The sequence below is a fragment of the Triturus cristatus genome, chromosome 10 (assembly GCF_964204655.1).
Source record: "Triturus cristatus chromosome 10, aTriCri1.1, whole genome shotgun sequence".
NCBI classification, from domain to species: Eukaryota; Metazoa; Chordata; class Amphibia; order Caudata; family Salamandridae; genus Triturus; species Triturus cristatus.
The window spans coordinates 609593632-609612529 of record NC_140593.1 but is presented as its reverse complement, the minus strand read 5'-3'; the positions used below and the strand labels follow the sequence as shown (position 1 = coordinate 609612529).

The 18898-nt window shown below is 48.9% G+C and overlaps 1 protein-coding gene across 1 annotated transcript in view; it reads left to right on the top strand.

Moving 5' to 3' along the window:
* APOLTP (apolipoprotein lipid transfer particle homolog) overlaps window positions 1–18898 on the top strand; it is a 1292669-nt gene that overhangs the window by 1272895 nt on the left and 876 nt on the right. Inside the window, exons 72-73 of the mRNA XM_085632129.1 lie at window positions 15116–15238; window positions 17448–17589. Coding sequence (XP_085488255.1) covers window positions 15116–15238; window positions 17448–17589 — 265 coding nt within the window. The remainder of the gene's footprint in view (window positions 1–15115; window positions 15239–17447; window positions 17590–18898) is intronic.

Below are 18898 nucleotides of genomic sequence, written 5' to 3'. Positions count from 1 at the left end.
GCACTAATAGGGAGGAGGAGCCTAGCGCGCAACCAAGATGGCCGCGTAGGTGCGAGGCTCCCGAGGACTTCCGCGACCTCCTGTATAAATCCTGACAGAATCCTGTCCCAGATGAGGGGACTGTATTTGTGAACCCGTGCAGAGGTGACGCCCGTTTTCCGTTTTTAAATCGGACCTCGGACACTGGCAGGAGCATCGATTGAGGTTTGCGGCCTTCTCCACGCCGGCCCCCCGTACTGGAGTTGTGGGGCGATCCGGACACAAAGTGAACAACAGCGGCGGGCAAGGCTGGGTGGCTCGCGTGCCCCGCGCTTTCACTTTCGCTTTTGCGCCCTCCTTGCTGCCAGGCGAGGTCGGGTTGCGGGGCGGTGTGCGGTGCTGTGGCCTCGTTGGGCTGCCCTGCCGGCCCACCGGCTGCGATCCGTCCTGAGGAGCGGTGGTCGCCCCCCCCCGGAGCCCTTGAACGGGATTGTCTGCCCCTTTTCTGAGGAGATTGGCTCGATTTGGGGATTGCGACCATGGCCACAAAACAAGATGGCGACCGGGCCAAGGTGAAGTCGACCCGTCGTGGCACGGCCCAACAATCCAATAACATGGACCGCTACACCCTCCAGAAGGGATCTCCAGAGGTGCTGCGTAGGTCCCCCACGGGCCCGACTGATGCTCCTGTTCCGCCCACGGACCTGACCCTCCGGGACGTCATGGGCGCCATCGCCGAGATGAAGGCCTCGGTGGACCAGCGCTTTGACACTCTGGCGCAGAAGATCGACTCGGCCCTCGTGGACGTGGGCCTCGTGAGAGCCGATCTGTCTAAAACAAATGACCGGGTCGATTCTTTGGCCCACTCTACCTCGGGCCTCACAACTGACGTGGCGGCCCTCCAACAGGAGGTGCGCAGGCTTGGCCAGGCGAGCGCCCTGATGAATCGTCGACTGGAGGATTCCGAGGGTCGGGCCCGGAGAAACAACGTCCGCATTATCGGGGTGCCGGAGGGACGAGAGGCGGAGGCAGCGGATCTGTTCGTGGAGGACCTGGTCCTCACCCACCTACAGCCTCGGGGGCTGAGCAAATTCTTTGCAGTGGAACGGGCCCATAGGGTCCCCGGGGGTAGGCCTAAGATCGGCGCCCCTCCGAGGCCTCTCATCGCCCGGATCTTCAATTTTAGGGACAGAGACGCTATCCTGCAGACTTCTAGGCTCCAAGGGCCAGTCAGACTTGATAACATGGATATTAATTTCTATCCTGACTTCACCCCGGCGGTCCAAAAGCAGAGACTAAGCTTTCTGGGTGTCAAACGTCGTCTACGAGACCTGAATCTCAAATATTCGATGCTTTTTCCAGCTAAGCTGAGGGTGGAGGTAGATGGCCGCACGTACTTTTTTGATCGTCCCGAGGCGGCCGGGGACTGGCTGGACACTTTGCCTGGAGATCGGGGCCGGGGGGGCGGGGGGGGAGCGGTTGGTGGGGAGGGCCCGCCGGATCAGGACTAAGGGACTAATGGTAGGCCTTGCTCCGGGCTGTGTTATTGTCACCATTGACTGTTAGGGTAAGTTCCCCTCCTGTGGAGGTCGTGCGGGGTCTCTTGGGAGATCTCCCTCCTCCTCTGGGGGACTAGTTAGTTTTCTTCTATGGGGCGACAGGCACACTGCACTTTGGGGGGGCTGTTCGGGCTCATGCAGGGGTGCAGGGTGGGGGGAGTTCTGTTGGGATGGGTGGGTTGGGGTGGGGTGTGGTTCGTTTCTACCGCAAGGCAAACCCTTTCTTGTACTGGTGTTTTTGAGTTGCTCTCGGGGGGACAAATGATGGCTTCTGTATGTGATGGGGGGTAGGGACCTGACTTTGTTGTCCTGGAACGTTAACGGGCTGGGGGATAGGATTAAGCGGGGTGTGGTCCTGCAGTATCTGAAACGGATTTCGCCTGATGTGGTCTTTCTGCAGGAGACACACCTTATTGGTAACTCCTTTTGTGCCATGAATCGACGTGGTTATCGTTTGGTGGCCCACTCGGGCTTTACGTCAGGCTCACGAGGGGTGGGCATTATGGTCAAGACCTCGCTCCCGCTAGAAATAGACGAGGTGCGCCATGATGAGAGGGGACGCTACACTGTTTTGGTGGGGAGAATGGAGGGCAAAGTAGTCGTCTTTGTCTCAGTGTACGTCCCACCGGGGTTACAGTCCACCACCTTTGCGGACCTGGGACGCCTCCTTCTTGACCTTCCGGGGGGGCTTCTGGTGGTTGGGGGGGACTTCAACGCGGTGGTTTCTGGGACTATGGATCGTTATCCCCCTAGGGACCTCCCCCGGGCACAGGCGTGGCTGTCGGGCCTTTTGGACACACTGGGATTGGTAGACTGCTGGCGTTTAAAGCATCCCACTCAGCTGCAGTACACCTTCCATTCGGGTGCCCATGGTAGCCTTTCGCGGCTTGATCATATCCTTGTCCCTGCGGCCTATGCCGGGAGGGTGGGGGAGGTGCGCCATTTGGCGAGGGGCATTTCAGATCACTCCCCGCTCCTGTTGCACTTTGATGTCTTCCCGAGGGGGGAGGGCAGGGTAGCTCCAATCAACGCTTGGTACCTGCGCGACCCCACTATTCGCGCTGACTTGATTAAATCCTTGCAACGGTATTTCGAGGAGAATGTGGGGTCAGTCCTGTCGGCTATCTCCCTGTGGGAGGCTTTCAAGACAGTACTGAGAGGGGAGGCCCTCTCCTTTATTTCCCATGCCCGGAGGCGCGCACAGGAGGAGGTGACCCGGGTGGAGGCCGAAATTACTGAATTGGAGGGTGATTTGGGGAGTGGGGTGACTGACGCTGCGCTCCACGTTCTGCACCTTAAGCAGGCGGCCTATAGGGCCCTCGTCACGGAGGCGGCCGGGGGCCTCAGCAGAGAGCAACAGGGGCGATTGTATGATGTGGGTGATAAGGCGGGCAAGTTGATTGCGTGGCTGGATAAGAAGGAGAGAGCGAGTCGTGTGGTCCCGCTGATTGAGAGGACGGATGGCGTGCGTGTCATTGAGCCGGAAGGCATTGTTTCTTGCTTTGCGGATTATTTCCGCGAGGTATATTCCCCGGTTTCTCCCTGCTCGGAGGAGGATTCCCATGCCCTGCTGCGTGACATCGCGCTCCCCTCCCTTTCTGTGGAGGACAGGGAGTCGCTGGATGCCGCCCCCACCTCGGACGAAATCGCCCTCGCCATCCGCTCGGTCGCTTCTGGCAAGGCCATGGGCCCAAACGGCATTCCTATCGAGTTATACAAGCTGCGACCGGATGTACTGGCACCCCACCTCCGCGCAATGTTCCTTGCGGCCCACTCGCGGGGCTCCCTCCCGCCGGACCAGCGTCTGGCTACCATCGTGATCATCCACAAGGAGGGGAGACCTCGAGATCGGGTCACATCCTATCGGCCTATCTCGCTCTTGAATGCGGAACCTAAAATCCTCGCCAAGGTGCTCGCCAACCGGCTGGTCGGCGTGGTGGGCGACCTGGTCCACCAAGACCAGTCCGGCTTTATCCCCCATCGCAATACGGCTCTTAATCTGCGACGCCTGCACGGCGTGCTAGCGCGTGTTCCGTTCGTGCGGGAGCCGGCCATCTTGGCGTCTTTGGACGCCACTATGGCGTTTGACACACTCGAGTGGCCGTACATCTGGGCGATGTTGGCGAAGTTTGGCTTCGGGCCGGGTTTCATCAGCTGGGTCAAATTGTTGTACTCGGACCCACTTGCGCAGGTGGTGGTGAATGGTCGAGTCTCGGCCCCATTCGTGCTGGGACGGGGCACGCGACAGGGTTGCCCCCTGTCGCCGCTCCTGTTCGCACTGGCCTTGGAACCCCTGGCAGAGTGGCTGCGGTGGCACCCTTCTATCCGAGGTCTCCGTTGGACCCCTGAGTATGAGGACCGCGTGTCTCTCTATGCAGACGACATCCTTTTGTACTTAGCCTCCCCGCGCAAATCACTGATTGTCCTGGTCGATGTTCTGCGCTCTTTTGGCCGCAATTCAGGCCTTGTCATCAACTGGGCCAAATCCTGTGTCTATGTGCTTTCCGGGGAGGCTCCTGTCCTCCCGCGGGGCTGTCCGATCCAGATTGCCTCGGAGGGATTTCGATACTTGGGTGTCTACATTACGCTGGACCCGGTGGCCCGCTACGAGCGAAATTTGCTTCCCCCCCTCCAGCGCTTGAAGGAGGACGTCGCGCGCTGGCGGCGCTTGCCACTTTCGCCGCTCGGCCGGGCGGCGTTGTTCAAGATGATGTCACTGCCGCGCTTCCTGTACGCTCTCCAGAACACTATGGACCTGGTCCCAGCGCGCTACTTCCGTGAAGTGGAAGGTCTACAGCGCCGCCTGTTCTGGGATGGGAGGCCGCGTATAGCCTTGGCAAAGTTGACGCTCCCGTGGTACGATGGAGGGATTGCCCTCCCGGATATTAAACGGTATTACTGGGCCTCCCAGTTGGCTGCAATTAATCAGGGCCTCTATGGGCCCGCCCTAAACCCGGCATTTGAAATGGACAAGATGCTCCTGCCCGGTGGCGACTACAATCGAGCGCTCTACGCTAGTGTGCCCGATTCCCGCTTGACGGGACCCACGCGTGTCATGGTGCGAGTATGGCACGCGGCTAATGCAGCTATGGGCTGGAAGGACCGTTTGACCCGGGCGTCACCGCTGTACGCGTCTGAGAGGTTGGGCTCTCTGTGGACCTCGAAGGGCTTTGAGCAGTGGGACACTATAGGCATCAGTACAGTGGGGGATCTCTGGACGAGGGGAGGATTTAAAACATTCGAGACGCTGCAGGCGGAGTTTCAGCTGCGGGGCAGTGAATACTTTCGGTACCTGCAGGTCCGTCACGCGCTGGGCTCCGTCTTCCCAGACGTGGCCTCCATCCCGGAGTCCTCCCCCCTGGAGGATCGAGTGCTAGATGGCCATGTTCCGGACAGCACGATCTCCCTCATTTACAAGAAATTGATAAATGATCGCTCGGGCTTACTGACTGGCCTCCGCGAGGCCTGGGTTGCCGATGGGCTGGAGTTGGACGACGAGGACTGGATTTCCGCGGTGGCCTCTCCGAAGGAGGTGGCCATCCCGGCTCGCCTTCGTTTCGTCCAGCTTAAGATACTCCACCGGGTGTACATGACGGGGCCAAGGCTTCTGCGTATGGGCTATGCCGAGGACGGATTGTGTAGGCGTGGGTGTGGTGCTTCAGCGACCTTTTTGCACATTTTGTGGGAATGCCCGAGGGTGGAGCGATTCTGGCGTGGTGTGCATGAGGTCCTGCGAGCGGTTACGCATGTCGCGCTGTTGCCTGAAGCGAGGAGATGTTTGCTGAATGTGTGGGAACCGACCGATTACTCGGTTCCGCAGACGCGATGGGTGACTCTGGGCTATATGGTGGCTAAACGGGACGTTGCGCAGCTGTGGGGATCCCAGAGGTCCCCGGCGGTGTCGGCCTGGAAAGAACACATGGATTGGTGCATGTTCCGAGAGAAGGTGGTGTATGTGGCGCGGGGTAAGCCTGGGGCATGGGTGAAGATATGGGGCCCCTGGAACGCCTACCGCGGGGATATCTGCGAGCCGCCGTTGTTGCCTCCCGCTTCCCCAGCTCCATCCCCCTAGTTTACTCCCTCCCTCAGTTCCGAGCACAGTATTCTCCCAGTCCCGGACCTGTTTCCCTTCCCCGCTTGGGGGTTTTCAGTGGATGGTTTGGGGTCCCCCATTTGAGGAGCACGTGCTGCCGCTTTTGATCGTGGGTTGCCTTGCGGGTGTGTGTTTATTTCTGTTGTTGTGTTGTATAAAATGAAACCGTATTGTGGGCTCGGAGCCACATGGCCCGCGTTGTGGATACCTCCTGCCTTAGTGTCTATGTAAAGTTCAGTGCCTCATTGTATGTATGCCATTTGTCATCGTCATTTTAGCGGCCGGCCGGAAGGTTGTAGGCCCATACCTGTATATATTTGAGATTGCAATAAACGGTTTCAAAAAAAAAAAAAAAAGAACGCACTAATAGGTGGTGATAATAGTCATTAATTATCACCCAACTTGATGGCTCAATTTTATTAACTTCAGAAGAATAAAAAGCTGGCATGATCTGTAAAGGACTTGAACCTGTGACCTTCGGGTTACACACACCTCTACAATTGCTGCATTAGGCTACTGACCTATCTTATAGGTATAATAACTGAAAGCATGATGCTTAAACCACTGCCTAAGGAAAGCTTTGCTGTACTGTGTGCTATATAATTGTACTAGCAGTCAGTCAAACCTTTCCCTCCTTCCCTATTATGCAACAATTCACATTTACATCATTTAAATCAAGGGTGAAGCAGTAGATGTCATGAATGGTTCTCATCCAACTTGTCAGTGGCACCTTGCCCTTGCGTTGTGCTTAAAGATGTTTCCTTCCCTTGACTTGGACCTCACAAACCAAATTATACACTTCCTTCACAAAGGAGAAAAATAAATTCTATTGCTGAAACAGTCACGTAGTACCCAGAGTCGACTGAGATAAAAAAAATAGGCCCGAGTACCTGAATAAAAGTGGCCCCCATGAGTGAAGCAAATACCTAAAAAAGTGGTAATCTCCGGGAAATTAACAGTAAAATACAGCCCACCTGGCCATAAATCCGATCCACAAGATGCACAATAACATATTGCTGAGAAAACTTTACGGGGTAGTCGAGAATGTCTCTATTTGCCCTGATATAGTTCTGATCGTCCATGCTCAAATGCAGTGTATAAGTTCAGATGAAGTGATTGTAACAGTCCACACAATGTGTCATACAGAATTGAGGCACACTATGGGGATTTCATCCCGACAACTATCCGACGTGTACATGCACCTTCTGGCTCAGCTTCTACATGAGTAACCGCTGTACCTCCAAATGTATGACGAGGACACTCAAATCACTTCCGGTTGAGCAGCAGGTCAGCACACCAGTCCATTTTTAGGTCTCGCCTACGCAGCACCTTTAGCCGTCGCTCTGGTGACTTTCAAGCAAACACTCGTGCTTGTGGCAGCATCCACCTTGCGGGAGCGAGCAGGGGCGCACCACAAGCACAAGTGCAGTGCTTGAAAATGAGCAGACTGCTCTCCCAAGCGAGCGCGCGCGCCTCTCACCTCGCCCACACGTCCCGGCCACTCACTCCCTCTGCCCTCTCCGTCTGCTTTTTACTTGCGCTACTTGTTTAACTTTGAGCGCGAGGCGCGCGCGCTTGTTTTAAATGTATTTTTTTAGTTAAACGAAGAGTAAATTGTGTGCATATAATTTGCTTTTTTTTAACTTTATAAGACATGTGATTTACTAATACTGAAGTTTTATTAAACTGGATGTAGCTAAATCAGTATTGGATTTAATACAATTAAATTTAAATAGTTAATGTATTATTTCAGCTCCTATTAGGTACTTGTTATTGATATAAGTTTATTTTTTCCATTTAAGCGTTTTAAGGTTTAGTGCTGAAACAGCTTGCTTTACTCGCATTCCCCTGAAATTACCGCTTTTCCTCACCCCGCAGAGTAGATACATAAGCGGTACCTGCTGTAATGTGAATTGCTCCCCCCAGCTGCTGTCTTGTGTCCTCCTCACATGGCTGAACGGGACAGATTGTTTTCCTCTCGAGATTTCGCCGTCTGTCTCTGATCTGCACTGTACGGATGTTCTTCTTTTCTCCGGCAGAGCCATGTCACTTCTACACCTAGCTTTCCTCCCGTGTAAGTATGGATATGATTCTGTGTCCATGTAAGCCCACAACCACTGCAAAAAAATGCGTTCAAAGGGCGAAAACAAGCCTCCCATCCCATAAAAAGAATCATGCCCACTAATGGGACACTCCCAAACGCGACATCTTCCCGCCTAATTCGTACATGTTGTCTCCTGGCTCCGACTTTTGCAACAACCACCGCTTTACTTTGAAAACCACATTTGCCCTTTTCCCCTTCCCAAAATGCAGACATCTCCGAGGCTGCTCTCATGACTGAACTCTGGCTGTCGGGTCGGTTTTTTTGTATGGACTTTCAGATCCTACAGTGCTTCTCAGTGCAGTCCTCTCTACCTCTGTTGCCAAAACAGATGCCAAATGCTGCGATGCAAGCCTCTACCTTCTACATTTACAAATAAAGTTAATCATGGCCTTTTGTATCTTTAAAACAAGGTAATGAAGCTTGCACAAATGTTTTTTATAACATGATGCTGTGTAATACTATGCAACCTGTAGCCTAAGTAGGTCATGTTGCCTTCCTTTGTCAACACTGTGAGCTCAAGTAACTATGAAGCCATTGTTAAAGTGCCCTACGGATTAAAACAAGCATTGGCATAGCAAATAAGTCTCGCCTTTGGGACCTTATAAGTGCTTAGCCATGCAACAGTTGATGTTGTTGCACCAAGAATTTTGTGCTGGATAACTAAACACTTATAAGGTCCCAAAGGCGAGACCTATTGGCTATGCCAATGCTTGTTATGAATCTGTGCGCCACAGGATAAAAGTGAACTTCTTATGCATGGCCAAGATTCTGGTGCTAGAAGGAGCAGAGGCTGGGTTTCAACATTTCAGTTAGCCTCCTAATCTAACTTTGCTAACCTAGCAGAAATTAATTAATAAGGGTGTCTAATTTGGCTCCAAACTCCCCTTCACTTCCCAAGGCAAAGCAGTAATCAAAGGCATCAGCTTGCAGCTATACTTATTGGAGAAGTTTTCACATGTACATGCTCTACTCTGAGTCTTTGATGTGTGATGAAACCTGAGGCAGGATTCTTAATTCGCCATCTCATACACTACCTGGATCCAGACCCTGCTGCCCTTAAGACTCTGCAACTACCTAAAGTAAATATGTGCATGACTGAGGAGAGAGAACCTCATTACTGGGACCCGGGGGAACGACAACAACCGGCATTCCTCACGGCCCGTTAGCCGCCAACGCGCCTGCCTCACTGCGCCTGGAGGCGCACAAAAACCCACGGAGCCTCCAGCAGCATGGGGGAGAGAATCGTATTACCGGGGCCTGGGGGGACTGCAACACCCGGCATTCCTCGTGGCCCGTGAGCCGCCAACGCATCTGCCTCACTGCACCTGGAGGTGCACAAAAACCCATTGAACATCCCGCAGCGCAGGACGTGGGCGGGCGGGCCCGGGTCAAAGGTGGGCTCATCTGCGCCGGTCAGAGCCCAGAGGAGGCTGGGCTGGGCCGCCTCTCTTGGCTTCTTTTTGGCTTGTGGCAGCTACAACAGACGACTGAGTCTAGGACGAATTCAGGATTCCGGTGTGTATTTGAACGAGGACCAGGACCATCAGAACTCGGGCATACAGGTAAACCCGGGGGGGGGGGGGGTGTTTGCATGCCGAGGAGCATGTGTAGCCAATGAGGAAGGGGCCGCTTGTTGAGCGCTGTAGGTATTGTTCACTTGACCCTTGTTACAATCCGCCCATTGTTACATTAATCTTTGACTATCTGGGAAGGCTCTTGTGCACCCTTCGACTCAGCCCATCGTAGCGACCCTGCTAGTATTGACCTAGGAAGCTTTGTTTGCCCGGCTAAAAATTGCTCGTTCCCTATCCAGCCCGGCATTATGGGGAAGCAGAAGCACACCACATTAACCCAACTGGCCCCTGCACAAAAACTCATTGAGCCTCCTGCAGCGCGGGACGTGGGCGGGCGGGCCCGGGTCAAAGGTGGGCCCATCTGCGCCCGTCACAGCCCAGAGGAGGCTGGGCTGGGCTGCCTCTCTTGGCTTCTTTTTGGCTTGTGGCAGCTACAGCAGAGGACTGAGTCTAGGACGAATTCAGGATTCCGGTGTGGATTTGAACCAGGACCATCAGAACTCAGGCATACAGGTAAACCCGGGGGGGGGGGGGGGAGTGTTTGCATGCCGAGGAGCATGTGTAGCCAATGAGGAAGGGGCTGTTTGTTGAGCGCTGTAGGTATTGTTCACTTGACCCTTGTTATAATCCGCCCATTATTACATTAATCTTTGACTATCTGGGAAGGCTCTTGTGCACCCTTCGACTGAGCCCATTGTAGCGACCCTGCTAGTCTTGACCTAGAAAGCTTTGTTTGCCCGGCTAAAAATTACTCATTCCCTATCCAGCCCGGTATTATGGGGAAGCGGAAGCACACCACATTAACCCAACTGGCCCCTGCAACCTTAACCATGGACTGTTTCCTGAAGAGAGCAGCTGGGGTCCTTGACAAGGAAATTGAGTTGGTAGCTAGGCGCCTCTCTCGCTCTCCAGTACACCAATTATGTACCCGCTCTAATACCCTGGTATCTGGTCAGGCCTCCTTGTTAAGTACCGTGGAGCAGAGAGAGCTGATTGCATCTATGCCACCTTCTCCTGGACAAAGTAAAATCCCTGAAATCCAGGAGGGGGGAGGGGATCCAACAAGGTACATCCTGCTCCTATCTCTCTGACGGGACATTGCCAGCTGGCAACTTACCCTGAAGTGGCTATAGTAGTCTCCCGAAAAGAGGTTCAGGAGAGACCTGTCAGGGGACTAGGTGCTGGGGCTAAACGCAAATGTACGACGGTGGGGGCCAAGACAAAACGTCTTAAGGCGGATCATTTAACTCCAAACCTCCCGGGAACAGGAGCATCGTCGAAAGACGAGATGGCAGCAATGCTGGAAGCCTGTGTGGGGACTCTTTTGGAAGGGCTGGATACTAAACTGGAACCCATCAAACAACGCCTCACTATAATTGAGAGGGAACTCTCCTCTTGGTCCCAACAGAACAGCAGGGGTAATAATACAGCTGGTGTCACCCATTTGGTCCCCCCAGGCCATGGTGTTAACATGGTCCAGGATCAATCTACCTTGAAGGCAGGATCGAGGGAGGGTTGTCTAGCAGGTGCAGTTAGTAGGAGCGCTACCCAACCCACTACCCTTCATCCCAGGCCGTGCCCGCTTCCACCTTCAAGGGAATATCCACAGGCGAAGAGGACAAGGAGCATGGAAAACTAAGGTGGTGATATGTTAACACAGAGGGAAATTGCTGGATGTGCGGTTTCTATTCCAGCAACAGAGGAGCTGGGTAGCCATCATGCAGGCCCAAACTACATCAACCAACCCCCCGAAGCAACACCATATGTAGTAGTCCTGGGAAACGTTCCAGTGCTGAAGCCATAGTCCACCGAATATTTTCACCAGTTGAAAAAAAAAGTCCTGCACTGGCTACATAGCAATACTTCTCTGGGATATAGGGTGGAGAGAAACATTATTATGGTGCGACGGGCACCAAGAGGAAATCCAGATCTGTCTGGCGGCCCAGAGGCACCCGGAGGTCCAAGTAGTAAAAGCGTTTGAATCCATTTCCTGCTCCATCTCTGACCTATTGATGATCTCCGCCGTGAATAACCAACGAGATAGGGCCCCAAAATGGTTCGATATAACATGTTCTTGTGCGGCTAGGTCCCTCAAGGCAGCCCTGCATGCTGTCCCAAGAGACAGAGGACTAGTTAGAACCCGTAGAACAGAGTATAAAATGGCCCTTAAAAAACATAAAGAAATCTTGAAGGAGGAGGCCTGGGGAAAGCTAATGGAGCCTAGTATCATTAGGAACAGTACTAAGTTCTGGGGCATAATTAACAGCCCAATCCTGGGAGTAGAGACCGCTAGTGCTCACGACGCGCACATCACAGAGGATGACTGAGTTAGCCATTATGAGGGTATGTTTGGGGGTACCACAACCCAGATATCATCCAGTAGGGGAGTAAATGAAAAGTCCGTCCTAACTGTCTCGGAGGAACAGGTGAGGCGGGGAATAACAGGTATGACGCGAAATAAGGCCCCCGGTCTGGACAGCATCCCGCCCGATCTTTACATGTCCAACTTTGAGTTCTGGGCTCTGGACCTTACTGCTGTAATTAATTCAGCTATCAGGGTGGGTTGCCCGGCCTCATGGGCCACCTCCACGATCGTCACGGTTTTTAAAAAAGGGAACAGAGAGTACACACTGTTATAGGCCCATCTACTTGTTGGACTCTGTGGTCAAAGTGGTTTGACGAATCCTGTTAGATAGATTATCCACCTGGGCTGCTGAGAACAACATGTTGTCAGACACCCAATACAGGTTTCGCTCCGGACGCTCAACCACGGAGCAATGTCTGAACCTCTTCCTGATAGTGAACAAGTACACGGTTGCCTGCACTGGTACTATTTTCTTGGCCTTAATGGACTTCTCCTTCGCATTTGATTGCGTGAATAGAAGCAGGTTGTGGCAGATCCTCCTCTCTTTTGGGGCAGACAAAAAAATTGTCCTTTTCCTACGGGGTCTTCATCAATACACCATGGCGGCTGTGCGTTACTCTGGAGGCATGAAGGCCTCACGCTTGTTCTCTATCAGGAGAGGGGTAAGACAGAGTGTATCCTGGCCCCTTTTTTTATTCAATATATACATCAATGGCCAGGAGAAGACCCTCTTAGAGACCAGGGCGGATTTTCCACAGGTAGGACGGTGTAGCCTTTCCGACTTGCTGCAAGCAGACGACGCCATCCTGATGGCCTGAACGGAACGGGGGCTACGAAGGTTAATTAATTCCTTTGTCCAGTTTATGGGGGAGCTGGATCTTGTGGTTAACAACGCTAAGTCCTTTGTTATGCAAATAGGGGCCCGCCCTAGTAGGCTATACACCTTTAAGGTTGGGTCAACTACTGTGCCAAGAGCGAGTGTTTTCTCTTATTTAGGAGTTTTATTGGATGAGAAAGTGAAATGGGGGCCTCAACTTACAAGTAAGAGGAACAATCTCTCCAGAGAAATCGCAGCCATATTTAACTTTTCAACCAGCCTGGGGAAAAACCTGTGGGAGCTTTATTAAATCTATATAGCACCAAGTGTCTCTCCGAGGTTTTATATGGCAGTGAAATGTGGAGGTATACTAATACAAAGAACCTCCAAATTGTGGAAAATAAGTTCTTGAGACGGCTCCTATCAGTTCCTCAAGGTAACCCGTCCTTCTCAATACATGAGGAGCTCAAAACTAAATACCTAACTGATATGATAGCGGTACGCCCCGTCACATTATGGTTAAAAATCTGGGCAGGTAATGGGACAACATTAAACAAGCTCATCTTATATGATTGTCTGGCCCTTGACCACACTACACGAATATCATGGTTGAAGTATATTGAAGAGACCTTAATGGGCGTGGGGAGATGTGATCTTTTTACTAATCCAGACAGGACAACCAAGAGGGATCTGAACCCCATAAAGGCGAGCCTCATGGAGCAGAGGGTTATGGCAAGGGAAGAGAGGGAGTTCCTAAAGCCTAGTTTACGCCGATTAATTATGTTAAAAACTACTAAATCGACTGAGCCTTATCTACTGGGACTTACAAACTCGCATGAAAGATTCCTGCTCAAAAGGTTCAGGTTTGACCTCTTTCACCACCTCCTTGCTCATCCCAGGGGCTGTACTAAGGGCCAAACGTTGCTCTCCTGTGGCTGCGATTGTCAATCTCCACAGGACATGATCCATTTCATGATGTTTTGCAGTTTTTATGAAACTCCTAGAAAGTCTTTTATAATTCCAATCTTGAAAAGAGCTCATTTTAGGCAAGTACGCCCAGCTTTTATTTATTTACAAATGTTGGCAAGTAGCCCTGTGTTTGATGTGCTTGAATTTTTAAAATCCGCCTTCAGATTTAGATCTAGTTGCGACTAACCAGCCTGTTCAACTTAACTATACTCCCCGCAAAGCCCTTGATGATTCAGGTTTATTGTTGTAGCACTTATGTAACTCGAAGCCAGTGGTTGTCTCGATACAGATATTTTAACTCACCGGCAGTGCCAGGTGTGGTCGGTTTTATTTTTTCCCAGATTCATTACTGTATTTTATACTTATTGTGTGCTTTTATGGTTTTAATATCTGAAACCGAATAAAGATTATTGTATTGACTAATATGACGAAGACACTCAAATCACTTCCGGTTAAGCAGCAGGTCAGCACATCAGTCCATTTTTTTGAATCTGTGTGCCACAGGATAAAAGTGAACTTCTTATGCATGGCCATCTGGTGCTAGAATGAGCAGAGGCTGGGTTTCAACTCTTCTGTTAGCCTCCTAATCTAATTTTGCTAACCTTGCAGAAAGTAAAGAGTAAGGGTGTCTAATTTGGCTCTAAACTCCCCTTCACTTCCCAAGACAAAGCAGTGGTCAAAGGCATCAGCCATCCTTATTAGAGACGTTTTCACATGTACATGCTCTACTCTGAGTCTTCGATGTATGTTGAAACCTGAGGCAGGATTCCAAATTTGCCATCTCATACACCACCTGGATCCAGACCCTACTGCCCTTAAGACCCCGCAACTACCTGAAGTAAATATCTGCATGACTGCATTGAAACCCCAGTTTTGTGGGTATTAGCACCATGCACCTTTTCTTGCATTCTCAGCTCTTGGTCACTCAGTACAACCTGCCTGCCCCTGCCAGGTTCGGGCAAGGTTTCCCACTGAAGACTGCTGCTTATAGTTATTCTGCAAAACCAAAGAAAATGATGGACGGAGTGTTGAACATTGCAAGCACTCACCCCCAGTCAACTAATCTGGGTTTAATCCATCCCCGTTCTTTAGCCCACTCTGCTACCCTAGTTCAGACATGGCCATATGAAAATCAGTCTGACCCTGTGCCTCATGGGAACAGTCCAGCCCGAACTGCCAAGCCATGGCTTCCCTGGACTGGAAACAAGCTTCCTAGGACTGGTTTCTGGCATTTCAGCTGTCTTCAGCCAGGCTTGCTTGAATCCAGTGGCAAAGTGAGCAAGGGACTCACGTCTGAGCATACCCTGCCAACTTATGGCGCACAAAGCGGTACAAAAGGGGGTGGTGATGGACGGAGCATCAGAACCAATCACACACTCACACCCAGCCAATGGCAAAGTCACCTTCATAAATATGGTTGTCTCACTTCACTGGATATTGGGTTTGAAAGTGACTATGGATGTCGGATCAATTCACTTTTGGAAATAATGGACGCATTGTAGTTTTTGAAATTCATCTATTCTTTGTTGACCATGGAGAGGGTTATGATGAAATGCATACGTTGACTTTTCTGTTTTCCGGTACATGGTTTACTAAGTCAATAGGCTGCTCATAAGAAAAGTATCTGGACAAATAAAGAGTTCTTTTTTTTTTAGGTTGATAGTCAATGTACCCACACACAGAAAAAAGCGAAGATGTGTTCCGTCACCACTCATCATAAAATATGTAAAACTTTCTTCAAAGAAGGACACTCCACACTAAGGAATTGCTTTAGAGTTGTAAGTATTCACCCTAGATAAACAACAGCTCCAGCTCCCAGTCGTTGTTTTTTCAGTCTGTTTTGCCATAGCAACATTTAATGGACTAATATGTTGCCATCGTAACTGCTATAATTCAGTTTTCCATTGTTTTTTATACTGTTTTAATTAGTAATATGACACCAACCCTTGGGTTCAAATAAATCATGTTTCCTAGAAAGCAAATCACACATTTTTAACCTTCTTTGTAATGTTCGTATCATTGTTTTACACATTCATTGGTGCAAATTACTCATGTTTTTATATCATTCTGTTTTTTATCAGCTGCAATGGTTCATTATAGTGTGATGTTGAACGCCATGGGCTTGGTCATGTTTCGCAGAAGAACTAGTGACATTAGCAAAGCACAGTATTTCTAAATGATCAGATCTTCATACTGAGAACCCAACTGCAGATCTGACTCAAGATTTACACCTTTTCTTCTTGGGTTCCAAATATATGAAATGATTGGCCTTTTAAATTAGGACTCACAACTTCTTTCCTTGTTTTTGGAAAAGAGAGAAAGCAAATATTCTTTTGGTTCATATCAAGTTTTTTAATATAAGGTACTTTCACTATCCTATTCATGTTATAAAATATGAAAATCCCAAGCCATGTTACATTTTCAAAATTAAAAAATATTTTCTGACAAAGACAACATACTACCTATATTTCCCTCAATCATTTCCTTACACCCCACAATGAATCAAGAGCTTTTTATAATTTGTATTTGTTTTTTATCCACTATGGGCCAGATGTACGACCCATTTTTGAAGCCGCAAACGGGAGATCCTCCCATTTGCGGCCGCAAAAAGGGTAACAGCATGTACAAATGCTATTTTGCGAGTCGCATTTGCAACTCTCGCAATTGGGAAGGGGCATCCCTTCCTAATTGCGAGTCAATATGCTATGTACTAATGTTTTGCGGATGCATTTGTGGCTGCAAAACACTCGCAATTTACCATCTACTTCAAGTAGGTGGTAAACCACTCGCAAAGGGGAAGAGGTTCCCAGGGGACCCCTTCCCTTTTGTGAGTATGTGGGAAAATACTTTTTAAGAGCAGGCAGTGGTCCCAGAGACCACTGCCTGCTCTTAAAAAAATGAACCTGAAAAGTTTCATTTTTCTTTTTTAAATGCATCCCATTTTCCTTTAAGGAAAACGGGCTACATTTAAAAAAAAAACTGCTTTATTAAAAAAGCAGTCCCAGACATAGTGGTCTGCTGACCCCAGCAGGCCACCATCCCTGGGAGGGCTGGCATTCCCAATGGGCTAGCAAATTGCGAGAGGCTCATTAATATTAATGAGCCTCGCAATTTGCGACCCCATTGGGAATCGCAAAACAGTGTAATAACACTGTTGTACATTTCATTTAGCGCCTCGCAATTTGCGACTCGCAATGAGTCGCAAATTGCGAGGCACTAAATGAAAGGGTTGTACATCTGGCCCTATATTCCCTTTAAAATGTATTCTCTCCATGTATTATCTATTCTTGTACCACTTCTCTCTACACAGAGTAGTCTGAATTGTGACCTCTCCTCTGTTAGGAGTCAGTGTAGGACATTTAGGTTAGATGAGATGGGTCAGAATGTCACAAGCCAAAGATAAGGTGGATAGAACTGGTTTGGATTCTTTGAATGATGCATCCTGTATGTGCGGAATGCTCTGAGGAGATGGCATTGCTAGAGTCGAGGCAGGATTTTTTCTCTTAATAATTAGAACTGCATTGTGCTATTTTTTTAATTTGGTGGTGTCCTTGAATTTTATCCTATGCTAGTACACACCTTCAGCGACTTAAAGGGTATGGACTGTGCTTTATAGGAACTTTACATTTAGGAAACGCTGCAGTAAAATGACGGTGTTTGAAACTGTATGTGGACCACTGAGACAGGAGTTGTCAGGTGTACTTGGATTATGGACGCATCTGTTCCCAAACCATATGACTTCTTCACCCAAAAGATGGAGGAGGGGTCAAACAGATCTAATATGTTTCTTCAATGTATTCATTATCCTGTGGCTGTTAAATTGTGTCTTAGAGGTGAGGGGAGAGAATGGTCTGTACATTGTCTCATTGTATCAGATGTGTAGCCATTTCTCAAGCGATCACTGCAAAATGTTCACTTTTATAAACACTTTGCTTAAGATTGTTCAAGTTTTAAGAGACAGAAAACTCAGCCATTTTCTAATTACAGGTAGACCCTGTGCCATTCTATGATATTTGCTTACAAGATTCATGTGAATCAAATGAGTTGAAATCAGTATGCAACCTGGTGGCAGCATTCGTCCACCTCTGTAACAGAAATCATGTGCCACTTGAAATTCCTTTACAATGTGGTAAGTTAACTTTAGTTACACTATGAACTTTTGTTTTACTATCATATTCTCTTTCTATAGGATTTCAGTCAGGAGGAGAGTTGTTGTGGAATATTCTGCTTTCCATGTAATAATCAGACCAGAATACATTTGTGAACCCTCAACTGATATTTTGTAATATTTTATTGCTTTTATTATTAATACCACACATATATATTTATGCATGCTTTTATTGTCCACTCATGTTGGCATGTCTTGTTTTTCTTTGCAAACGTTTAATGAAGCACTACTGAATTGACTCTAACACGTCAATTGAACCTATATATGGCATGACAATCTTTTCATATTCATAAATACACTATATAAGTGGTCAGAGTAAATTACAAGTACACTGACTAAAAAGGCATGCTGGACAACAGTATACCAAGACATATTTTTATTTAAAGGACCCGAGACCCTAACCCACCATAGTGGTATGCTTCCTTAATGGGCTTGCTCCTCATCCAGACAAATGGGTCTGTCATGCTTTGGTGAGCTTTAGGAAAAGAGCTTTTTTCAGGATGTCTTTTGCCCTTAGTAGGAGAGTCTTTTTCCACTAGTCTGAGAGTGAGATTTTCAAAAAGAGACACACTTATAGATGCTAAGCAATGTTTAAACTAGTAATAGTACCTAGTGGTAGGCTCAGATGTTTTTTATTCTTGTCTCCTATGGCGAGAGTAAAGATGCTCTAGGATAACGATTGGTTATTCCCCTCATCTACCTCACATAGGCTATTCTGGTTGCATATTCAGACCGAAGCGAATAGAATAAATTATAGTTTGATCTGTTAAAGTTCATCCTTGAAAACGGTTCATAGCTGTTAACCACAATGTAGTACTTTTTTATCCAATTGTCTTGGCTCGCATGTCCTCCACTGCGTCTGATGAAAAAACACCTAACATAAACTGGCAGGGTGTATACGTTCAAGGTTGATAGAGTACTGCACTGTACAAACTATGATGGTACAGTATCTACTGAATTACTGAGGTGTCATTGATTTTAAGTTTTAGTTCCAGTTCTCACATTGACCAAGTTAGCTGCAATTTAAAAGGTCAGGATGTAAGAATATATATGATTAGTCATTTATGCTCTCAAATTTTTAACCACTACATCAGTTGAATGACTAATGCCAGATATTAGCAATCATATCCTACTATGCCTGCTGCACATGCAATATAACAACTTAGATTGTCAAAATATAAAATTTCCATGCAATGCACACTAATCATATCAGGTACATTATCTCAGAATACAATTAACAACTAGCATGAAAGACGTGTGTATCAAATGA